The sequence below is a fragment of the Sesamum indicum genome, linkage group LG10, assembly GCF_000512975.1.
Source record: "Sesamum indicum cultivar Zhongzhi No. 13 linkage group LG10, S_indicum_v1.0, whole genome shotgun sequence".
In the NCBI taxonomy this organism is placed as follows: Eukaryota; Viridiplantae; Streptophyta; class Magnoliopsida; order Lamiales; family Pedaliaceae; genus Sesamum; species Sesamum indicum.
The window spans coordinates 400,913-426,555 of record NC_026154.1 but is presented as its reverse complement, the minus strand read 5'-3'; the positions used below and the strand labels follow the sequence as shown (position 1 = coordinate 426,555).

Genomic DNA, 25,643 nt, shown 5'->3' with positions numbered 1-25,643 from the left:
CAGTAGACAAGAGTGTAATTATCGGTATTATAACAGCAGAAAAGAGTGTAATTATCCGTATTATAAAATTAAAAAATGACTAGTATAAAGTAATAGAGCCGTACATAATGTCCGCTCATAGGCATCAGCCGCATCAGTCATCACCCCCACAACATTATTTATTTACTTCTACAGTTGTTGCCAGGCAAAAAGTTACAGGCAAAGAAGAAGGAAAATGGAGAATAATTCCGCAATGAGCAACGACCGTCCGACGGTGATGGTCACCAACGACGACGGAATCGACGCCCCTGGCCTCCGAGCTCTTGTTCGTGTTCTCGTCTCCTCCAATCGATTCAACGTCCTCGTTTGCGCCCCTGATTCGTATGTGCGCAATTAATGCACACTTGACGTACTTGTCAGTGTGTGTAATTTTTAGTGTGTTGCGTTTGATTGCCACTTCTCGTGTGTGTGTGTATGCAGCTAAAAGCTAAATTCTGAAGCTTTTGTGATTTATGATGTTCAGTTTCCAACTCTGTTGTGCTACTTTGGTAGGACTTTGTTCCCATGCTATCGAAGTGTTACTGGTTTTAGTTATTTTGTTTTCTGAGTGGTGATGGTTTGATTAGTAATTAAATAGTGTGATACGCGTGCATAATGCGTCGAAATTTGTTTAGATGACAACATTTGAATGTTTGAGGTTCTTAGAATGTTTTTGTTTCAGGGGTAGATTCAATTTGAAGAAAGGGTGATAACAGGAAGAAATCAAAGAAACATAGTGTAAGGGAATAAGAAAGCATCTAGGAGAATGGTGCTCGAGCTTTCTCTGATGAAGAATAATACTAAAAATATTTCTGAAATTGAGCTTGGTGGATTAATTGTATGTATTTGTTTTTGTGTGCATATCAGATGTCATGCTTGACTTCAAGCAACACATCAAACAATATAGAAAGATTATGTCTTTGTGAGCATCAGCGCGCACAAAGTTGCATGCACAAGATCATGTCTTTTCATGTTAATTTTCTATTTAATTATGTGAACATCAGCTTACCCAAAACTTTTGTACTGGGTGAAGTTTTGCTTGTCTCTGCATCCTCTAATTTTTTGAATTTTTTTTGAATTTCAGTGTTTTCTTCCCTTAATATTTTGAAAGTTGCCTTAACATATCTCAGTTTGATTTTATGCTTGTAATTAACAGAATAATTTGACAAATTGTTGAATCGTAGTGAAAGAGTTTAATCTTTGTACGTCTCTTCTTCATATTTCTTTTTGATTTTTGTGATTATGGCATTGAATCAAACAAATGCTCCTTTTACGGCTCTTCGTAATGTAGCTGATGAGTTTGCTTCCAATTTGTTCAGGAAATGCTTATCACATAAGAGCTTTTGTCCTTTCTTACACTTTTTGCTACTTTTCCAGTGAAAAGTCCGCTGTTAGTCATTGTATCACATGGAGAAATGCTATTTTTGCCAAGCCTGTCGAAATCAGTGGGGCAATTGCTTTTGCAGTTTCTGGTCAGTTGCGATTTTCTCCGTTTCCCTTGCTTTATAGCCCCTATTTCTCATTAACCATTATAGTGTAGCATTCAAACTTATTGATCAAGGCACCTGAGAAAAGAATCTGGAGAAATAAAATCTATATGCCACATGCTTTGTCGGCAATAGATGCATAAAAGTTCCATTGCACAAGTATGTTTTTGGGACTGAAAAAACTCTTACTCTATTTCAAAATTTATTGGTTGCATAACATTCCTCAGTTAAAATTGTATATTTTAATATCACTGTGACACAAATATTTAACAGAATCTTGTACTAGGTACTGCTTTTCTTCTATAATGTCTGTGTGAAGGAACATGCTGTGTTCTTGCATTATACTGGCAACTCCAGCTTAAGCTTGAAACGGAGCGGAACACTTTCTAAATGAGTCATTATGGTTGAAGATCTTGAATTTAGACTCTCGTTTTCTTTCGTTTACAGAACATGCATTCAAAGGAGAAGAATGATTGTGGAAGCCAGTTCAGGCAAATTGTCATGTCAAGTAGTATAGGACTGAGCATACCCATAATAGTGAGGCAGATGACATGTAAGGCTATGTCGTAATCACAAACACCCTCATAGTTTAGTTCCGTTAGCTGAAAATATTAAGGTTTTACTTTCCCGGATGTTTTGTTTTCTATACCATTTAGTTGTTGTCAGAAGTTGGGTCTTTTTAATAGTACTGGAAATCCTAATATTGTCGAAGAGAACTTTTAAAGATCATGCTGGGTATAGTTTCTTATTTGAGGTGCTAGGGAAACATCTTGGCTTGAAGAATTTGCAACGGAACTTCTCTTTATATAGAACTAATAATTTCTCCTATAACAATTAGCATTCATGAGTAGTTGGCCTCATGTTCTAGAGTTGAATATTGTCAAGCATTCGAGATCAATCCTTAATTAATTTATTATGTTTTTTCAAAGACAGTTGTTTGATAAATTGAGTTTCCTATCCTCCTAAAATGGAGGATGAAGCATCAAATTTAAGTGCAACGAATTTGGTTGATCATGTCTGCAAAGGGAATTTAAGAGCACAGATCAGATCAGGTTAATGGGAATATCACAGTCTCCAATACACAAGTAAGCGGAATTAAGTTTGAGAAGACATGTTAGTTAGAGCTGCAAATGTTCTTACAAGTGCTAATCTGATTTAGGAGGTACTTCTTAGCATTTTGTTGATGTAACTTTATTGTTGTTGACATTCATTCTCATTTATCTTAGACTTTATTTTGCAGGAACTCCTGCTGATTGTACAGCTTTGGGAATTTCCAATGCTCTCTTTCCATCAAAACCTGATCTGGTACTGAATATTGCTTTAGCTGTTAAAAATGATGCGGACTATGTACTTTACGCTTTTCTTCCCCTTTCTCCCTTAGATTTGAAGTATTTGCTTGAGCTATTGTCATGACTGTATGCATGGATAAACTATGTCTTCACCCTTGTGGGGCTCTCAAGTATTCCCGCCTGAGTATTTATATTTTCCCACTATTTTACCTGCATTTCAGTTTATTCACTTTAGCTTGAGCAACTATTATGTCTTGGTTCGCTAACCTTCTCAATCTGTCATCCTTCATGGCGTGCTACTTTGTTTATATGAATCGAACAGCTTCTTTATGAACCTTGGTGTATGCATGATTTCAACTAGAAGAGTTGCTTACATGCATCTATCTTTTGATTTTTCTTTTGCAGGTAATCAGTGGCATTAATATGGGTAGCAACTGCGGTTATCACATGTTAGTAGCCTTACCTAATCTGACCTCTGGATACTTTTTGGTAAAGTATTATTTGTGCAGATATTACCCCATAATTCTGCACGTGTGTGCGGACTTGTTCTGTGTTTGAAGCGCATTAATGTGAACTTACATTCTGTGTGAGTGTGTATGAGTTTTTATATTCAAGTCAGGAATTGGAACATTTATGTTAGTCAACCTTAAGGCCTATGCACAAGCACAGAAAGATTTTCAACTTACAAGGTGCTGCTCAGTGATGCACTGATGCGAAAGAAATTTTTTACCATGAAAATCAACCTTTACAATTTGCATTCCTTTAAAGGGATCAATCAGCCAGTGAGCAATATAGTTATCATATATTGAGCTGGTTCCCATTATACCGTGCAGTGTTTATTCAGGGACTGTAGCAGGGGCTCGGGAAGCTTTTTTCAATGATGTTCCTGCTGTTTCTCTATCATATGACTGGTATGCAATGCTATACTTCTGTTTATTATTTTGAGAATGGTTCTGTTTAAATGAACTCCTTTGATGTACAATGAGTTGCCGTCACTAATTTTTAGTATCCATCTCATATTTGATGATTGGTCACTAAAGAAGTTAAATATGCTACTTTGCACTGACTGCTAATGTTCAGGGTTGGAGGAAAGAGTAACGTCGATGATTTTGTACTGGCAGCGGAGGCTTGCTTGCCCATATTTTCCGCTGTATTGGCTGAAGTCAAGAAGAAAACTTATCCTCAAAACTGTTTTTTGAATATAGATGTGCCCACGAATGTCACAAATCATAAGGTAATCTTGGATTTGCTCTGACGACATCATTACTGTTGATTTGAATATTAAGGTAAATTGTTCATCATCACATTTAGGTTTCTGTGCTGCTTTTCACTGTCATAACCTAAAAATTGTGAAAATTTGGTCTTTCTTGATAAATATTGTTGTCATTGTCATTTTGTTTTCTGATTAATGATGGTGTTGATTCTCTCACTTCTTCTAACTTTTTTCCTCCTAGATTGATACAAAAAGTTGCCAAGTATATAGCAAGTGCTTGTTTTTAATTATGTTGACTGAAAGAGATTGGATGCTTTCTTGGTCCTTGAGCAGGGTTATCGACTGACCAAGCAGGGTAAGAGTCGTGTGAAAATGGGATGGAGGCAAGTTACTTCTGATGCTCAAGGAGGGAAAATGTTATCAACGATGACGATGGAGACAAATTCTTCGTCACATTCTGAAGCTGAGGCTTTGAGTACGAAACATTGCCATCTTATGTTCAAGAGAGAAGTATGATTTTTGTTTTCTTTTGGTTGCTTCATTTCACATTCAAAAGTATTTGAATAAAACAGCATGCTGTGTTAATTTTCAATTGTTGGCCTAAATTTTTCAGACTAATTTGTGGTACTCTCTTTATATCATATTAATTGCTGATTCTAGCTTATGCATTTACTTGTTTGCATTTTGATATTCTGAGAAGTTGCTAAAATATGATTGCACGGTTAAACATCTTTATTGAAATCTTCTTAAGTCAAATGATTGAAGCTTTTGCTTATAGGTCTGCCCTATTTCCCTTGATTATGGTATTCTGTTAATTCCTTCAATTATTGCAATATATTTGATTGATTTGCTTAAATATTTAACTTGTTGGTTGATGCACGAAATGTTTAGCTGAAGTTTTTTATAACTGATACTTGTGAGCTAATGTCAATCACTGCTCTCTGGACGAGATTCTTTTTCCTTTTATTTCAGCTTTGGCTTTATTGTTGATGCCCTAATCCATTTTTAGTACACTAGACTCCGTTTCATTTCTTGCACAAGAAAAAAGTAGACAATGTGTTCCCGGAAGTGTTGGATCATGATGATTTTTATTCGGAGAATTTCTTATGTATCCTTTTTCAGGTAATGGGATCACATGTAGCAGATGGTGACACGGACTATTCTTACCTTCAAGAAGGATATGTATGTCCAATATGTTATGCATAGTGAGCGTGACATGGGATGGTGATTAACTTCTCATTTCTATTGCAGATAACTGTTAGTCCTCTAGGTGCTTTGTCTCATGCTGAGATGGATAGCCAAGCATTCTTTAAACAGTGGCTTCCAAGTGTGACTGAATGCTTCTCTTCTTCTGCCCTGTAAAAAAAGAAGCTCTGCCCTTTCCATTAGACCTGTAAGTCCGGATTCAGAGTGTTTGCTCAGAATTATCAACTTCGTTGCATTCTGTCCCTTATTTCATTACCTCTTGATATTTACTGGTGGCTGTTATCCATGTTTCAGACTTTTTTAGCTCTTAGCTAGTCCATGCTTGATGTATATAGTTAATGAGGGAGTGACTGATATAACGAGTATGAATAGAACAAATATCAAAAGCATGAGTAGGACTAACATAAAGCTATTAATACTTCATGTTTCTTTCTAATCAGACATTTATTCTGTAGCCATTTTCTGATCCACGCTTTGACAAAATCTGGAAGAACTTTCCTTTTGATTCCTAACTTTGTATTTTCTTTTGCCCTGAGATATTTCACATCCTGTCGCAGGATATACGGACCTGACAGCGTTTCTATCAGAGTGGCAACCGTAGTGATGATGGAGGCCCGTTTACAGGTACCGTCATTCCCTACTCATGGGATGACTGGTTAATAATAAATTCATTCTCCTGATTTGAACAATGGCTGGGTGTTGTGAACACTCACGTTTAGATTTGTAATAAAATATTTCTGAAAGTTGAAGAATAAAAGCTATATTTTATTTTGCCATCATAGATTAGCAAGTACCTTGAGTTCCTACACTGATCTTTGATTGCCTACAGAATTATAAATCTGAACTTTTTCTATGCAATAACTATCCGAGGGGCCTCTAATATCTTCCTCCTGCTTTCAAGTACAATCACTTTGAATTACTATGGTTTCTCACCCTGATTGTGGGGAGAAACTAGTTTTATTCTTACTACCGGCTACCAGTTTCTTCCCTGCAGTATTCAACATAATGTTAAAGAAATCGCCAAAATGTTTCATCATTTCAATTTAAAGATTATAAAGAAGGATGTTGAAATGCTTTCGTTTTCCTTCCATCAGTAGCTGTCATTAGTCAAACTTTTAACTTCATGAAGTTGTGAAGAACCTATCACAACTGCCGTCTCAACTGCTGGAAATGGACTACTCAACAAGAAGCCACTTTAAATTATTAATCAACTACACTTTAAACTAAACCACTCTTCTACACTAGAAGAGCATCAGTTTCTTAAGCACTTCGATACGAAGTTCACACAAGTACATAATTCTTTTACTGTAATACTACTTACCATCTAACTATAGTTCCCAGAAATGCAAAACCCATTGTCTGAGAATAACCGTATATAACTTCAATAATTTATGTTCACATGCTGCATGTTACCTCACTCAAAAGGGATTGAAAAACCGAGAGGAAAACAAAACCGGAATCGTTTAAAAAGGAAAAAAATACTATCTTATGTACAGCATATATGCATGTAAAAATTTTTGGTTCGCTGCTGTGTTTTCTGCTGTATATGTTTGTGGAGACCTGTCATTTTGGTGGTGGTAAAGCTGGTGGATGCGACTCCACTAGTATCGACCAGAGCACATGCACGTCCTCGTAGGGGCAGGACTTGACATCCTCATACAGGATATATATCCCCCTACCTGAGAATTGGTAACAGTGAAAAAGAAAAGAATGTAGTGATCAGCTAGATAGTTTAGTTACAAATTTGCAGCTTATTGTGTAAGTGACTGTACTTTATGCAAGTAGAATGATAAAGATAATAGGCATATTACAGAAGCATCCTGAGGTTTTAAAAGATTACATAGACTGCTGCTCTCCATGTCATCTTTGATCATTAGAAATTTCCCCTAAAGTCCAGATGGAGAGGGAAGAATTTGTAATGCAAAACATGATGACAGAGGGTATAATGTTGTTTATCAGAATTGAGGAGTTTCTTTTATAATATGTCCAATCCTCAAGAGGTGGCTACATAATTTTTCCTTTATGGCATGCTGCAGAATTATCAAAATGAAGACATGATACAGGTGCTATTGCTTTTGCTGTTGAATATAGATTAATCATGTTGAGCTCAGTTGTGCTGGTTGAGTGATTGAATTTACCACATATAGAAACTGCAGAATAAGTGCAACAAGGATGTTGATACATATGGAACAAATGCGAATGCATGTCAATCTGCTGGATGAAACGTAAGTGCATGATGATCCGTTTGAGAGTCTGAAGTAGATGAGCATTGCAGCAAACATGGAACGTAATGCAGGGAAGAGAAGTAGCAAAAACTGGATTGAAAATGCAGTGATCAGGACATACTCTTCTTCTGAGTCGAGTTGAGACGAACCCACAACTTCTTCAGGGGAGAGAAGAGGGATTGGAACCACCCCATTTGGAGAAGAGGGTATTGCTCATGATAGGTGAAAAATATTTAAGGGAGGCCAAGAAGTAGGAGTGAGAAAAAACAAGGGTTAGAGAGAGAAGACTATGTGTTGTTTTCTTGCTTAGAGAGGGGTGAAGTTTATTTCTTTTTAAAACGTTATTTTTTACAATCCCTTGCAAACCAATCATGCATACCACAGCTTGGTAAAATGTCTCTTTCACACCCTTTTTCCCTTGTAGTAGAAGAGGCCACTCTACCTATAAGGAAAACTGTTCTTCTCTACCTTTCAGAAAGACCCTTTTTATCTATTTCCTCTTCTACCTTCTTTCTCAAGCTAAGTGTGTGTACACATATGGCAATTTATCCTCAGTTTATGAGTTCTTACGTGGTTTCTTTGTACTTCGTGTATTTTAAGAAAGCATTTCTGTTAATAGTTTAGGAGTATATCTAAAGTATTGTGAGCCCGTCGGTCGGTCCCCCCCCTTTACCAGTAAAAGACTTGTTTTTCTCCTGCTGTCGAATTTGGAGCTCTTGATGAGTCATGCTGTTCTTTGCTAAGTTAATACATTATCAATTTTTCAGACGGACTTTTGCTGTCCGATGCAGTGTCATCCGTCAAAATCTTTGTTTTACTTTCGGGTTTAGCTTTAGAACCAAGGAAGATTGGAGGTTACAGCAGCACTAATAAAGATTTGAAGGTATTCACGGGTCTTCTAGATGCCATGAAATTGGTAGTTCTAATAGGTGATACAAACTCCGCCTTTAAAATTAGGAGTACGTGACAATCATCCATCCGGACCAACCCCAAACTCCAATTTAACCATTTCTGGGATAGGATGGATGTGAAGAAAATGTCGGGTGTTGGTTATAGAGTTGGGTCTGCTCCAATTGGATCCAACCAAAGTGCCCATCCGAGACTTGAAACATAAACATTGTACGTAGGTAGGTATCATTTTAGGCCCATATCCATTTTTAGCCCACTAATTAATGCTTTTAGTACATGCTATGAGCCCATATCAAGTCCTTTTTGTTCGGAGGGACGAATGTGGATAGATAATCTACTTTTTATAATAATGTCTTGTTTTTTAATTTACTTTGCATATACTTGTTGGTTTATTAATATTGATGTATTGAATTCATATTTGAGTTTAAATATACTGAATTATATAGTAATGAATTGAATTTTATTAAAAAGAAAAACTCTAAAGAGTTTAAACATGGGATGAACCATACATGTCTGAAAAATTAATAAGAAGGTAAAAATTGTATTTGGTTAGGGAGTATAAGTAGAGAAAAGAAAAAATTAAATATGATGTTGGACAGAAAAATAGAATTTCAATTATAAATGTTGTCTCGACAATTAGATATCCAACTCGTAAATTCAACGTTACCCAATTACAAAACAGCTACAATTATTAAGGCACAAGAATTCTTCAGAAGTATCTGCCCCTTTTTACTCTTTTTTCCTGTCCAATTCATGGTACAATTTGAGAACTCTTTAGAACAAAACATGAGCAGCAGTCTTGACACTGCTGTCTCTGATTCTTCCCAGAAATACATACGAATTTCTGTTAAATCAAACAGAGGGGGACAGAGGGGCTAAATTAAATTCAATAGAATAGCAGAAAGCAGGGTACGTAGTAGTCCCTCATCACGGGTGCACCAGTGTCATTGTTGAATTTGCACTAAACAACACTCAGTTCAATCAACACAACAAACCAATTTCTGATTATTCAATCAGTTTAAGAGTGCTCCAAATGTGTTGTCTTATCAATTTCTGGCACTTACATTTGACTTCCACAGTAGTTTTTGCCTCTGCCTTTCACTGTCTTTTGATGGACATTCTCTCTTTAAATTTCTGTTTTTTGGGTAGAAATGTTGAGGTCTGTAGTTTTCCTCTACTCTAATGTTATTCGGACTCTATTGCTTTGTTCCCAACTAAACATTCAAAAGCATTTGCTGTTTCTGATTTGATTCACTTTCCGTTGTTAATTGTTATTGTGGTTTCTGTTTTTATCACCTTAATTCTGTTTCTTACTGTTTTGTCTGCATACTATGAATTTAGTTCTACAAGAGAAGACAATGTGACCGGATTGGATTTTCTGTTATAGATCTTATTTCATTTTTTACTTCATTTAACATATACACGCTACGTATATAAAGATGACATCATAAATTTTATTTAGAGAAAGATTTTATACACATAGTGTGTATATATTGAATGGAGCAGAAGATGAAATAGACTTTGCAACGGAAGATTCGACTTGCAATATAACCTAATTAATTGACGAAATTGAGGCCACATGATTATACGGTTATGAGTTTATATTCCACCAATTTTCTAGTATTATTCTACTTTAGTAATACTTAAACTTTTATAGTTATTATTGGTCAATTATATATTTTTTTATATTAATTATTTATGTGTTGGTTGTTATAGCTGTTCATTATATAAATTTATAAAATAATTGTAACTGATTCATTCACAATAAAGCAGAGGTCGTAAACAAACCAAATGCCCACATTTTCTTTTTCCATTAATTACAAAACAAGTCAAAATCTATGCCTTTTTATTGGGTCATTCCAACCCGACCCCGACAATCCAAACTTGAGTATGTGTGTACTCACGGGGACCATCTGATCAATCACAAATATTTGGTTCACAAGAAATTATACAACTACAACAATATATAAACACCAACCCCTTATGCCCTGGGCATAATTTATGTTACTCACGCTCTTTTTACTTATGCATTTCTCCTACTGATCTTATTTATTCAGACATCAGAGGAATATAACCGTAGCATTCTTAATATGATTCTTCATGTTCTTGCCTTCAAGACACGTATTTGGAGGAATCAAGGTTTACACTAAGCTATATAACATTAGAGTTTTTTTTCTATGGATCTGACGTAAACAAATCTACTTATAAATTACACATATCAAGCAGTTTAAAATGCAAGAAATACCTAAAGTGATCAAATGAAAATTCTAAAATATAAAATAAAATAAAGTAAAAACCCAAATTTGAATGTGCTAATTAAATCTATAGGAACTAAATAACTATTTTCTTTTAATAATTTATAGCAAATAAGCTTAGTTGTATCCAAGGTTGTTGGCCTACAACTTGAACTTTTATAGTGCCCATTTGTAGATAAATCATCCCACCCTTTGACATATTGGAGGCCTTATGATTTGAATTTGAACAGGACAACGTTGCTTTCCTACACCCATACATCATTATCAGTTTACATAGAATAGGGTTGCCCACGAACATCATATCACAATTCCTCCCATCTTTTACTTCTTCTCTGTTTATGTTCTATATATTTCTGGTTTTTTTTTTTAGAAAAAAGAAAGATTGGAAATTTTGGGTGATATCAAACGCATGATGAATTTGATTAGTTTACTCTCTGACAACCCATTTTTCTTTTATTGGGTCCCGTCCTACAATTATAAGGACATGGGTCGTTTTAATTTTACCACATACGTATCTCATTAATTCTTGAAATTTATAGTCAACATAATTCCTACAAATGGGAAATTTACATTCATGGTAAGTTTGGAACTTATAGGTAAAATTTTGCAATTCAAAATGAATGGATAATTTATGTAAATAGACCATAAGTCAGAGGTATGTGTATATATAATAATTTCTTTTTATTTTAATTATTTTTTACTACAGTGCATGGTACATTTGTAATTACGCAACAAACATGGTTATTACTTCTTGAAGAGTTAATATTAAGTTTGTGGTTGACCAAATTATTGCAATAAACCATATAAAGAATTTGGCAACGGTTATATTGGGGGGAAAAAGAAAAGGAAAAAAGAAAAAGAAAAAGGCGAGTGGAGAGCATTGGACATTTGGGACTTAATTCCTCAACCCTTTATACAACGTAAATAAATAAAAAAAAAGATAATAAATTAACCCATTTTCAAAATATGTAAAGCAAAACGGAGAAAGGAACTTCTATAGAAGGGGTCGTTATTATACGAAGCATTTTTCCTTTTTCACTTTGGTTTTGAATTTGTTGAATCGATTCCAAGAGCAACCATGATTAATTTGCCTAGTTTCACATGATCAAGATCTCACATAATCAAGTTGCAAAAAGCAAATTAAGAGGGGCCCACCACTTTAATTTATAGTTTATTTCCACTATTTAATTAACCTTAATTAACTACTTTGGAAAATAAATAAATTATGTTCTTTTACACTTTGATTTGACATCATTAGACTCAAGACTAAGATATGCACAAGCCATATGGTACCCCACAAGCCCACAAACTGAACCACTCATTAGTAGTTATTATTTGGTTGGGATATTTTTTATTTTTTAAAAAAAGGGCAATGATTAAACCATGATATGATGATATATTTAGAGATGGTGGGGTTGAAAAAGGGTTGTAGTGGGAGGATATGGATATGTTGTTCAAATTTTGAAACCATTTTTATGCAATTTCAGGGGTAGGTGTTTGGATGAATCCAATTGTCCAACTTTTGTACACTTGACCACGTGCTATACATTTTTATTTATTTCAAATCTTTAATCAAAGTCAAGAAAATTCAATCTTCAATTAAAAAATAAAGAGAGCCCATGTAATTACTATATATATATACTTATTTGTTATTTTTTGGTTGAACTTTATTCTAATACTTTTCAATCCTTTCAGTAACGAGTTTCTAAAGATGAGAATTTTACGCATGTGTAGTTTTTACATTAGATGAAATATGTGGAAAAATAAAGTTGTTATTTTGAACCATTCTTAACGTCAATTCTTGTCGACTAACAACGATCAAGTGACCCAACGGTTGCCATCTTATTCCCTGTAAAAAATAGACCACAGATTTAAACTCCGAGAAAAATTGAAAACCAACTTTAATCTTCCAATTAAAAAAAAAGAAAAAATCCTTGAGAAGTAGCCAAACAATATAAAGAATGTAAAGTGTAGGCTTAAATAGTAAAATAGTGTATGGCAAATAGTGAAGAGAGTTAATTAGGAAAAGTTGAAAAAAGGGGGATTTGGAGAGAATCTAACACACATTTGAATGTGGACAAATAAAAGAAATATTCACTACCAAACCAACTGCTCTTTAACACTTAAACACACCTACTTTAATCATCTCGATAAAGTTTCATCCCTCCCTTTTTTCTACTCTTCGGGAAACTCCACTTCATATATATTCATCGCCTAACCTATGCTTCAAACCATCATTTATTTATTTATTTTATTTTTTTAAAAAAAATAATGTTCCATGCCCCACTTTTATTTTTATCTTAACTTTTAGTCACAGTAATTACTTCTTTTTTTTTATTTATTTTGTATAACTTTATATTTTTGGGGAATAAATTTTATAATAATTATTTTTATCTTGCTAAAAACTCGTATTTATAATTTACTCCGGGCCAATTGCATGCACTTAACAAAGTTTTTGGATTTTAGAATTGTCAAGTTATTATATATGATATGGTGTATATTTATCCATCTTAGTTGAATATTTTTATTTTGAAAAACGTCTCGATGGGAGAATGAAATGAAAATTTATATATAACGTACAAATATATTATTTTCACTTGGTATGAATTGATAATTAATGAAAAAATTGCAAATAATTTCATTCTGATGTTGTACATGATCAAATTACTTTCTTATGAAAAAATAACAATTTATCTCTATGTGTTTTTAAAAATACAATAATTTACCCCTTATATTTTTCAATATGAAACAATTTTACATCCTTAGACAGGGAATAAAGAAGAGTGAATTCCTATTATTTTTTTATAAGTGGTAACTCATTTGCAATATTTCAAAAAAAAATTAAACATTAAAACTCGATAATCAATTATAGAAACTCAATAATATATTAAATCATTTAAAAATAAAACTAATACTATAATCAGTTGTACCTTATGTTGACTTTAGGGACTGTAAGCTAGCACGAGGCGATGTACCTCGATATGATGACCACTTTTATTTTTCACTTCCAGAAATATAAACTATGTGTTTTAATTTTAAATTTTTTTGAAAAAAAAGAATAGTGATGAGAAAAGGATATTTAATAATTATCTGACACGTGGGGAATGTCTGATGTATGCTATTGTGGTACTCGTTGAGGAACTAATGTCAATAGTATAATTTTTATTTTCTACAAAATAATATTAGAAAAATTAAATAAAAAAAAAAAGAAGACATAAAAGGTAAATTAAGATGCATGTGCATGTGCAGCAAGTGAAGTGGTGGTCTCGTCGCCGTAACAAGAACGGAGTTGGTGTCGGACATATATATGTGTGTGTGTGTTAAGGCATAGCAAGTACCAAAGTTTTGACTAATTAATGATCACTATTATGTCGTAAAACCACCAAATTTTGAGGTTGCCGTTAATCTTAACTTTAATCAAATGTTAATCACAGCTATCAACTATATTTAATATATACTAATAATATATAATCAAGTATATTTCAACTACTATAAAAAATAAAACTAATATTTATGCGTTATATGGATATCTAAACCACTACACACAGAGACATAAATATATATATATATATACACGAGCTGTTATGAAATTTGAAATAATTATAAATATTTCTTTGTTGTTTTCGAAATTACAAATATCCCTTTATTTTAATAATCGTCCAACAACTAGTCCAATTCGCTAGTCTTCGCTAAGTTTTCATCTATTTTTTATGGTGAACTGATTAAAATATTATTATGGATTGTGAATTACAATTTTATCTGTTTTTATTTTTTTATGAATTGATTGGATAATTTTTTAAATTTTCTTTTAAATTTTCCATCCACTTATCCTATTCTTTTTTATAATTTTTCAAATTTTCTGCTTTAAAAAAGAAAAATAAAGCAGTGGCAAAGTTGTCAATTTCAGACTTCCACCTAAAAATTACATAATTTTATCAAATACTAGGGATATTTATAATAATGTCTGACTTCAAAGGAGCTTGTTGTAATTTATTGTAATATGTTTTTAAGTTTTATTAGCAATAAGAATCATGTAAAAAAAATCACTATTATTAGTTAATGGTATAACAATTACAAATAAAGTTGTCGTTGTAAATAGTATCGAGTTAACAACTCAACAATAATATTATAATTATTATTACAACTTAACTTTATTAATTTTTTAAAATTCAGTTATTGATACCGATTATAACTTACATATGCAATTTTTATCCTTGTCAAATTTTTAAAAATTCATATATTATGACAGACTAAATATTTATCATTAGTAATAATTGAACAATGCCGCAGTATTAATTATTCTCTTCTTATACCCAAACCAATCCCACTTTTACAACCTAAAACATTGTGAAAATTAAAAAAAAAAATAAAAAAAGAATTATTGCAAATATGAAAGCTTTTAACAGGTTTATGATGACAAAGAGAAAGATGTAATAAAGAGGGCGTACTGGAAAGTTGATGTAAAAGGCAGCAAAATCCATGAGAAGAACAGAGCAGAGCAGCAGTGAGTACTAAGTACACCCATCTCCTCACAAACAAACATGAAAAATTTCGTGGGGTGACATACGAATTTTTTTATTTTTGATCGAACTAAATAAATCACAAAATAAGTGTGATATATTGACTATGTAATTGATAATATTTTTAAATTATATACTATTTACACCACAAATATATTATAATTCTTGTATATATAATCAATTCAAATTTGATTAAATTCGATTTTCAATTAAAATTTTCGGTAATATATGCATAAATACAGATATAAATCCCTGAATATCCGTTCACGGGTTTTATTTTCTGTCTAAATTTCTTTAACTCCATCATCACAATTCCACCGTACTACTCCAATACTTCGTACCGACATCTGGAGTTTACCTTTTTCTACTGTTTCATTTCACCCTTTTTATAGTAAGGTTTATATTTGGGATAATTACACCTTTTTTTAGTAAAATTTGAGTGTATTTACATATACATTTTGTGTATTTTAAAAAATTATATTTAGTATTATTAATGTTTGCTTCCATCCAACAAATAGATTTCAATATTAGTTAAAATTTGCAAAATAAGTTTAACCAATTTTTAATAAATATTTTGGACATGATCAATAAAATAAGTTTGAGTTATTAGATAAAAAAACAAAACAATTAATAAAATACGGGGGGGGGGGGGGGAATGGTAGAAAAAGAAAAAAGAAAAATATCTACCAAATGAAAAATAAAATATTTCCTAAAATTCACACTTCTCTATAGCTGAAACAAAATTCAAACTTAATCTTAGGTGAATTTATTTAGATTTGCCTTGGACTTGCATGTAAATGAAAATTCTAGTTTTTGGCTACGTTTGGATGTAATTCATCCTAATATGCAAGATAATCCCCGCCAAAATTTATGTGCAAAGTATGTGAGATCATAACATTAAACCCCTCAATATTTTGAAACATTATAATTTGGTTCAAATGACATTTTCTTTTTGAAAAATTAATCAAATCATACTCAAACTTTTTATTTGGGGCATTTTGGAAATAATGTGTGATAAATTCACCGAAATCTTGAGGGTGGAGTTAAATGTAAAACGGAACAAACCTCAAGGAGGGTAAAAGTAATATTTGATATAACAGGGATGTATTTATAACTACATCAATTAAACCTCAGGGGGTGTTGATGTAATTTATCCTAATATTTATCATGATTTTACCTATGATCAAAATATTTGCCGTGATATGTAGCTAATGTTTTGATTTCATTTGAAAAGACAACGGCTATTAGTCGTTGCGCAATCATACTTAATTTAGTATTCACCATGACTCTTTATTTTTAATCATAAGAAAAAGTCATATAGTTTCTAGTGACGACATGTGACTTAAATATAAATTTTTTCGTCAATTTTCAAATAAAAGTTGGTTGGAAAACTTAAAATGAAACTTTAGAAATTATTGAATTTTTTGTATGCAACGAAACTAAAAATATATAATACAAAATCTAAGTTATTGATAGAATGCAATTTCTCCCAAAAGGAGTGATGATTCTCTCCTCCTATTGACAATTTTATCACACTATAGCAAAATTATGTACAAATTCCATGTCACTACTGGATAGTGTTGTTCGGACACATGATTAACTTTCAGGATCAGCCCCTTAGCCAAAAAACGACAATAATTTATATGCCACCATCATTCATTGCATTAAATCATAGTTATATCAACTGCAAATATTATTCCTTCTCATTTAATTGCAAATATTACGTATACTCCACATGTTCTCTGCATATATGGACACAATTTAATTTGGTACACAAATTTGAACACTGCTGAGCAACGACTATCAATCGTTATTTTTGTAAATAAAAATAAGTTATAATCACAATTAAAATTATTTTTTGAAATTGCGATCATATACAATATAGAGAATAATTCATTTTTTTATAGTGCATGTAATATTTTATCAACTATTTGTTTGGAGTATTTTTGTAATTGGTCCCTGAATTAGCTCAACGTATTCAAGATCCAAATTGTTGGATTTGAAAGTAGTTCAGATTCATTAACTTCAAATAATAATATGATATTACAGATTGAAATATTATTATTTTTCCAAAATTATTATTGTATTAAGAGCTAAATTCTTATTAAATTACTGGAATAGAGGAAACCAGAAGTAATTGAATTCAACAAAGAGAAAGTAAAATGAAAAGCATCCCCCACCTTTTTACATCTTAGTTTTGCCATAACCAAACATAATTTAAATTGAAACGGGAACAGAATGAGAATAATTATCCTGAGTAGGGGCAAAAGGGGAAAGCAATAATGGAACTGGGCCGACGTTTTCCGTTAGGCCTCGCTTTCGGGCCGTCGAATGGACTGTTCTCTCCACTTAACGTCTTCCGTCACGGCTATAAATACGGGCTCTTTTCAACACACACATCGACACGCAATATCGCTCTCATATCATATACCCTTCTCTCTCTCTCTCTCTCTCTCTCTCACACACACACACACACAGAACACACAGTGAAAACCTCAGTAGGTGGCACAAAAGTGTGTGGAGTTTGAAATGGTTGCGTGAACAAGAAGAGTGGTATCTTTGTTTTTTCTTGAGAGATTCATCTGAGACACACACAGCAGTGTTCTTTGCTGTTCTTCTTGAGATTATAACACACATAATGGGAAAGAAAGATCATCAAGTCCAGAAAGAGAAAGACAGAGTTCAATCCGTGCTTCAACTTCTCAAGAAACAAGCTCCCCTCACTGTTAAACAGGTTTTAATTTCTACACACCCACTTCCATTGTCTCTTCTCTAAACTATTTACATACAGTTCAAATCTTGTTATATATATATATATATATATATGAATATCCCACTCTCATCACCTCAACTTTCTCATTCTCTCCTCTCATGTGGTTGCTATGTATGTATACATGATGAACTATATACATGTAGTAAGACTGAGTATGTGGGGTGGTGGCAAAACACAAACACACACACACACACACCAACACGTATGTATGCGTGAAAGTGGAAACATTTAGCTGAATAATTGTGTCTAATCAAGTGCATGTTGCAGGAGAAGTATTGCAACAGTGCTTGTGTGGAGAGGTTTCTGAAAGCCAAAGGAGACAGCGCCAAGAAAGCAGCCAAACAGCTGAGAAATTGTCTTGCTTGGAGAGACTCAATAGGAACTGGTATTTTTTTTTTTTTTTTTACTGTATTTACGATTTTATTCATTTTTATTTATATATTTTTTGTATGACTAAGATTCAAATGGAAAAAGCTCAGTTTCACATTTTCCACCACCTTCCTTGTTTGTCCGTGTCTACTTTTTCCGCATTTTCTTTTTGTTTTCTTGTTTAAGCTGGGAATCTTGCTTTTTGGTATTTTGAAATATTATCTACCCGTTAAAAGTGCTAAACTAAATTTGTTAGCATGCACTAAAGTCGCATCATCTCAAAAAGAACAAAAGATTGATTTTTCTCACTGATTTTTATGTCGATTTAATTAATATATATATATATATATATATTTGAATTTCCAGACAATTTGATAGCTGATGAATTCTCCGCTGAGCTTGCTGAAGGAGTTGCTTATGTTGCTGGTCACGACGACGAACTAAGACCTGTCATGGTAATAACTTCTTTTAATTGAATTTTATGAAAAAAATAACTTCAAGACTATATATAAAACATTTCATGTTTTTTTTATAAGTAAATATATAATGTATTTATGGTGCTGAAATATTGCAGATATTCCGAATCAAGCAAGATTACCAGAAATTCCATTCTCAGAAACTGTAAGAACAAAATTTTCCCTATTTAGTTTTATCTATTTGTGGAATCGTGCGTACGATTTTTAATTATTTTATTTTTCATACCTAAAGTGAAAATTATTCTTATTTTTTCCTTAATTGGTGATTTTTTTTTTGTAGGTTTACTAGGTTGCTGGTGTTCACACTAGAAGTGGCTATTCAGACCATGGCCAAAAATGTGGAGCAATTTGTTCTCCTCTTTGATGCCAGTAAGTTTTTCTAATTCTTTTTCAAATATTCAATATTTTTTCATATATATATGGTTTATAAAAATTAAATATTTAGGTGTTATGATGAAAAAATAAAAAATTGTACTCTGTCAAACAAAATCTGGAAACAGCTTTTATCTCAGTTGGGAAGCAGCAATTAATGTACATTCTTGTCTTGGGATTCCACAGCCTCTTTAAATCAGTCCGAAAATATACCTTCAAACCATACCTTTTGTTAAAATCTATAGACTTGTTTAATTTCCCAAATCACGCCTAAATACTCAGTTAATGAGCAATTAAATTAAGTAAATCAAGAAGATAGAATACATAATCAGCAACAAAGATGTCGGAAAGCAGGCAGATGGGTGGGTGGGTGTCTGAAACTTTTTCAGAAATTGCCCGGAGTGCCCTTGTGGTGTCACGGTCAAGTTTAGGGTGTGTAGGGCTATATATGGTCATTCCCTTACTTGAATTATGTTATTGCAAAAGTGATGTTCATAGTATTTGTCAGAGGTCCCAACAGTGATTTGAATTTTCTTGACTTTTTTAAAAGTGTGTGCTCATTTTTTGAGAAATATATTTCGGATTTTTTTTTGGGGGGTTTGTTAAATTCTTGTTGACTAATGTGATGAATTGTGCAGGCTTTTTCAGGTCAGCGTCAGCTTTTATGAACATGTTGCTGGCTACACTGAAGATCATAGCTGATTATTATCCGGGTCGGCTTCACAAGGCTTTTGTCATCGATCCTCCCTCTCTCTTTTCTTATCTTTGGAAGGTACCTCACGATATATATGTTTGTTTCATCATCCTTATTTCTTGTACTTTCATTAAATTAAATATATAATCCCATATTATTTAGTCAGTTGTAACAAGTTATGATCGTTATAATGTAGGGAATGAAGCCGTTTGTGGAACTTTCACCCTTGACTATGGTGGTATCGTCGCTTGATTATGAGGAATCACTCGAGTTCAATGATTTAACCTTATATCCGCGGGCTGCATCGCTACGTTTTGATTCATCGTCCTTGTCCGTGCCATCATCAACCAAACTTGGGTCGTGCTCTTCGTCAAGATTTTCATTCACCGTCTCGCATCATTTTGATTCTTTGAAACCTTGGTATCTGTCGTTCACAGACACATCAGCATCGAAAGTGGGCCCCACAAACCCTTCACAAGCCTTTTCAGGCCCTGCCATATCCCCCCTCAATGCTAGGTCCTACTCCTTTGCATCACCGGTGGCCAGAGCGCCGCGCGGCAACATTGATGTCGTCAGAAAGGGGTTCTTTCCATCAACGCCAATGCCACAAAAGACCCAAAAGTTGGATGCATCTATGGTCCACCATCCTAGAACTCCGAAGCCATCATTCCTCCGGTCGCCAGCCCTCTTCTTCCGAAGGGATCACGCCTGTCAAGTGAGTCGAGTCGAGAAGTCCCGTGAAGCGTTCGTCCCATTTTTGAAGTTCTATCGACGACCCTATGATGAGATGATCTATAGGTCAAAGATGAGGCCTCCTCTCGGCGGCCTTATCTCGATTGTCTCGCCGCAGCTTAGGCGCAGACACATGTCGATCTCCCAACGATTTTGATCAATGAAGAAAGGAAGCCGATCGAGTACATACTATTCCCATTAACCAAAGGCTCACATCACTAATAATGTATTCGTAATTGTTTCTTAATCTCAACGTCAAAGGGGAATTTATTGCATAGTACACTAATTTTGTCTCCAAGATTGTGTAAAGAAATAGACTGCGTGCTAAGTGGGATGTGAAACATCGTGCAATATATATATGTCGCATTTAGTGCTAAGTGGTCTACACTTTGGTTTATGCAAAAAAAAAGAACAGCATGGAAGTAAGACATCGTGGTCGAGACGGTGAACACAACATCGGAAATCTTCAATGCGGCAACGAAATCTCCGAGCAAGAGCTGGCTAGCTACTTAATTTCTTCTAATTCAGCACTAATTAATATTTCTACTTTTAGTTTTATATGTTTATTTTTTATTTGACCAGTACCCTTTTGGTTGGACTTTGTGATGTTAATAATAAATTAGAATATTATATTTTTAACATTCCCTACGTGTGTTGAACTTAATTTGATTTATTTTATAAAAGTACTCTTCACTTGGACTTTGTAATGTCAAAAACTAGAAAATTGAGAAAAATTAGACCGAAGTTTGAAAACTCTACTTCTTGTAAGCTTGTTTTTGTACTGATATGGTGGCTTAATTATTTAATTGCAAAATAGCAGAGAGATGGGGAGGAATAATATACGTGTCTTTTTGCTGTTTGTACGCGATAAAAGTCAATATACGATAGCACAACCGTGTAAAGTACCGTATAGGGAATCGAAATTTTCACACACAAGAATGTGAATACACACACAAATACAGGCCACTGCAAAAAAAAAAAAAAAAAATTGCTCAGTAGCTACTAAAAAATTTAATATTGAAATCAAGGTTGAACTTTTTTTGTTATTATACGTTATTTAATATATATATTTTGAATAATTTATTAACAAATAAATTTATTTAGTAGATTAAAAACGAAATTTACTTGTTGATTAACTAGATATTAATTTTTTTCGTTGCTATTGAGCGATTTTAGAAAGAGGGCATGTTAATTATATTAGAACAGGAACGAACTACAATTTGTCGTGTATTAAGTTGTCGTTAATCAATCAAGGTTCTTTGGTTAAAGCTGTGTTTTCCAAAGTTTTGTTAATGACCCACTTGTTTGATTCACTGCTGTGAGATTTAGGTTTGTATTTTAGTCTGTGATGGAATTTGATACGGACAAAACTCCTTTTTGGTACTAGCTAGAGCTTTGTGTTTTTTCCTTTGTTTGGAGGTTAGGGTTTGGTCTCTCTCTCACTCAAATTCTATGTAATAAAAAGTCTCTTTCACTTACTTCTAGAGGTGATCAGAGGAAGTAGCTTAGGGTCACTGGAGAAATGTCAAAGTGATGGTAGATGAAATTTTGTATTGTTTCTAAGTTTGATTGGTTGTAGGAAACGGACAGCAGCAAAAGGACCCCAGAAGAACTGTTTGACCTTTGGAGTTTTATAGGTTGTTTTTCCCATGGCAGAGCCTGCCTCCTGCCTTATCAGTATATTATATATTCTTGATCGATGAGAGAGACATGGAATTAAGAATAATGGAGATGCTTGTTCTACTGTATATTTGCAGATTTGTGTTCCGGACACTCGTGAAAAACTGCAGCTACAGCAGATCATGAATGCATGCACAAGATTACGTTAATGCCATGTTGCTCAAATTCTTTAATTATTATGGGAAAAAATAATCCTATGCATATAACTTACGAGAATTGGTCATTCATCCATTATTTATACACGCAATGTTGTTTTTAAATGATATATTCTGAAATTATAACCTTTTGAGAGATAAAGAAAATGCCAACTTAAGAACGGAAAATACAAGTATATATATGCCAAACTTTTCTTAGGTATGGTCAATATGATTGTTATAGTTAATTATCATAGTTAAAAGTTAAAAATTACGATCAATACATATTTATCACTACTGCACAATGGTTATTAACACGTTATTTCTGGCAATGATACCAAAAAATCCACTAAAAGAAATATGACATTTGAAATAGTTATAGTAAATAGTTATTGACCATGATTGCATTTAGTACTAATTTTGCGAGGGTGTGGTTAAAATATTTATCATGATCAAATGTTTTTGCCATTGCTAAGTGCCACAAATTAAGAATACTTTTGTTTTGCTGTGGTAAATAAAGTAAGTTTTTGTATTGATTTTAATCGACCATAGTTAATAATGTTCATTTATCACAATTTTTAGTCAATAACCATTAAAATATAGGCACTAGTAGTTTCTTTCTTCTTTTTTTCTTTTCTAGCATCACTAGCTATAGCAAAAACCTACGACAAATATTTTAGTCATACATAAACTGATGTTAATTAATTGTGATTAAAACTTAAGTTTTTATAGTGCATGTAACAGTAAAATAATTGTTTTGTGTGTGCATAATTATGCAGGATGTGCTGTAATATATATACATATATTAGTTCAACATAACTAATAACACAATCCAAAAGTTGTATTCCTTGAAGATTTTGAAAAGCAGAAACAAGTTGAAATGACATCACTTATATATATGTATATAGTGTGTGTGTGTGTGTGTGTCTGTTTTCTCTAATCTTAACTTTGATTAATTGAGGAATCCCACTAACAAGTTTAAAATTTTGACATGAGTTTGGAGATGAGACTTACTAGGCTGTCTCTCTCTCTCTCTCTCACTCTCACTCTCACTCTCACTCTCACTCTCATATAGATAGATAGATATAGTGTGATAGCCAGTTAAAACATTGTCACATGGGGTTGTTTGGTTTCTTTAACTCTTGTTCACATAATTGCTACTGCGATCTCTGGAATTTGAAAATCCAAGGTATGGCTGTTATTCATGACAATTCATGTCTGGTGGAACCCATTTTTTCCTTGTGTTTTTATATTGTAATTGATTTGGTGGGTGGAATTGTCTTGTCACAAACTACTACCTATTTGTAGTTTTAGGTCCCAAACTCACATTTTTTGTTATATAGTATAAAAAATTCAACACTTTTAATTTTATATTTTACAAAATTTTTAAAATAATTTTAAATTTAAAAAAAATCAATACATTTTATGCCTATGTTTTTGTCAAGAAATAGACGATAAAGGCACGTGCAATATGTATGTCCATCAATTATGTGAGCAACCAAGCTAACAAATATGGCATTGCACGTGTCCTTTTATTTTTTGACAAATCGAGTTTTTTTTATTCAAAATTATTTTAAAAATTCCGTAAAATATAGAACTAAAATTATTATTTTTCCATTTTTAGGAATATGCATGTTTTTTCCCAACTTCATCAATAATACTCACCTCAGTTTTTGTCATCCGATTCTTCTTTTTCTTAGTTTTCTCAAAAGAGAAATAATAGTTGTCTCATATATTGTCTGTAAATGTATTCACATTATTGGGCTTATTGGGCCTATGCCAAAAAAATATATCTTGGGTATGTAAATGGGCGATCTTAATTTTGAATATCCCCATTAGTGGTATCTTATCCCATTCAATTAAGATTTACTTCTTGTGGCCCACTAAGGTTTCAAACCATTATATGATAAGAGCAGCCCGACTTAGAGAAAGAAGGTTGTGGCCCAAAATAATATAATAGTTGGACTTGCTTTGGGCCCAACCGAACATCATTTATATTTTCTATTTTATCCTCTATTTGGACTGATAATTTCCTACTGGCCCAGTAACACTTACTCCTCACCAAGTTAAATCAAAAATAATTTACTGTCTTATAAGTTACTAAAACTACTCATCTGCAATTGGTGTGGGATGACGACAGCACCATTAGCCTCCCAATTGAGAAATTTGAAAAAGACATATGATCTCATTCACATAAACAACGCCGAAACATCATTAGCCCGAAAACGGGCATGTTGGTTTTGTAAGGGCACGAGTCGTGAGTTGTGCTAATTCAGACATGGGAGACTAAATGTAAGGTGTAAATTTTACGAAACATGGGCAAGTTATAATAATAACTAATTAAGCATATATAAATATGTATTTCTTAAGGACATAAAGAAAATACGTGTAATTGATTGTTGACAAAAGCACACAGAAGGATCAACATCTAATGGCTAATTTTGCTTTACAAGAAAAGTGGGACAATGCATATGTTCTCTTAATTGGTAGTGGGGATGGCATGAAAAGAGAAGACAATGAGATTGAGGAGTACTTATGCAGTTGGGCGAAAGGATTAAAGAGCACAGGGGAAAAAGGGCTGTAAAGCTACTTACAGCTTTCATTTCATGTATACTTTTTTTTATCCAAAAATATTATATGATAATGTGAGTGGGGTTGGTTTAATAATCCAGGAGATAAATCCGTCCTCTCTGCATCTTTTGTCTCATATGTAATACACTTTTTGACCTTTGAAAATATTCTGCTTTAATTTGCTATAAATGTTGCCTAACCTGTCCCATCATCACAAATAGTGAAATGTTAGTTTTTTTCTTTAATTAAATGCAGTACATATTCAGTCCATCTAAGGTTATTGGATTATATAAGCAGATAATTTCCAGGAGTGTTCACAAATAATGAAATTATGTAATTTTTTAATTCTTGACCAAAAATAAGTTATTTTGATGTATTGTAAATTGAAGGTTTTTGCTTTTGAATTTCCAAAAATTCAAAAGGTGAAAGTAAATAGGAAGGTACTTGTAATTGCTTTTAGGATATTCTACTTAATTTCGGGAAATACAATAGGATGTGATGGATTTTTAGTTTAATAGTTTACAAATTTATCACATTTGATTTTATAATTAAAAGTTGTTGCATTTTTGTCTTATAATCATAATTTAGTTTCAAGTATGAAATTTTCTGCAAAAAATCCTACTTCTCCTCTTCCTTTTTTTCATTTTAATGGGAAGTGCTCAAGAGCAGTAGATGTTTGTTTGTATTTATGAGTTCCACAAAATGAAAACCTTTTTCCTT

General features: G+C 32.9%; 2 protein-coding genes and 1 long non-coding RNA gene across 3 annotated transcripts; 2 read left to right on the top strand and 1 right to left on the bottom strand.

The window, feature by feature from the left end:
• On the top strand, positions 123 to 6,099 carry LOC105171345 (5'-nucleotidase SurE). The gene is made up of 10 exons (XM_011092419.2): positions 123 to 360; positions 1,396 to 1,490; positions 2,746 to 2,810; positions 3,200 to 3,243; positions 3,628 to 3,705; positions 3,875 to 4,028; positions 4,341 to 4,517; positions 5,130 to 5,189; positions 5,259 to 5,400; positions 5,771 to 6,099. Exons 1-9 carry the CDS (start codon positions 215 to 217, stop codon positions 5,367 to 5,369), a joined length of 930 nt encoding a protein of 309 aa, XP_011090721.1. The 5' UTR covers positions 123 to 214; the 3' UTR covers positions 5,370 to 5,400; positions 5,771 to 6,099.
• LOC105171346 lies at positions 6,742 to 7,712 on the bottom strand. The gene is made up of 2 exons (XR_848572.2): positions 7,560 to 7,712; positions 6,742 to 6,892 (listed from the first exon to the last, which is right to left on the bottom strand). It is a non-coding gene; the product is annotated as an uncharacterized LOC105171346 (long non-coding RNA).
• LOC105171344 lies at positions 17,530 to 20,976 on the top strand. Its single transcript, XM_011092418.2, has 7 exons — positions 17,530 to 17,856; positions 18,163 to 18,280; positions 18,631 to 18,719; positions 18,839 to 18,885; positions 19,021 to 19,109; positions 19,751 to 19,884; positions 20,003 to 20,976. Exons 1-7 carry the CDS (start codon positions 17,761 to 17,763, stop codon positions 20,693 to 20,695), a joined length of 1,266 nt encoding a protein of 421 aa, XP_011090720.1. The 5' UTR covers positions 17,530 to 17,760; the 3' UTR covers positions 20,696 to 20,976.

What these genes read in the sequence shown, in the direction of transcription:
- LOC105171345 (XM_011092419.2), top strand. Translation starts at nt 215, where the DNA reads ATGGAGAATAATTCCGCAATGAGCAACGACCGTCCGACGGTGATGGTC. An exon ending in TTCCATCAAAACCTGATCTG is followed by an intron (nt 2,811 to 3,199) that starts GTACTGAATATT and finishes TTTCTTTTGCAG; the next exon opens with GTAATCAGTGGCATTAATAT. An exon ending in ATCTTATGTTCAAGAGAGAA is followed by an intron (nt 4,518 to 5,129) that starts GTATGATTTTTG and finishes ATCCTTTTTCAG; the next exon opens with GTAATGGGATCACATGTAGC.
- LOC105171344 (XM_011092418.2), top strand. Translation starts at nt 17,761, where the DNA reads ATGGGAAAGAAAGATCATCAAGTCCAGAAAGAGAAAGACAGAGTTCAA. An exon ending in GAGAGACTCAATAGGAACTG is followed by an intron (nt 18,281 to 18,630) that starts GTATTTTTTTTT and finishes TTGAATTTCCAG; the next exon opens with ACAATTTGATAGCTGATGAA. An exon ending in TCTTTTCTTATCTTTGGAAG is followed by an intron (nt 19,885 to 20,002) that starts GTACCTCACGAT and finishes GTTATAATGTAG; the next exon opens with GGAATGAAGCCGTTTGTGGA.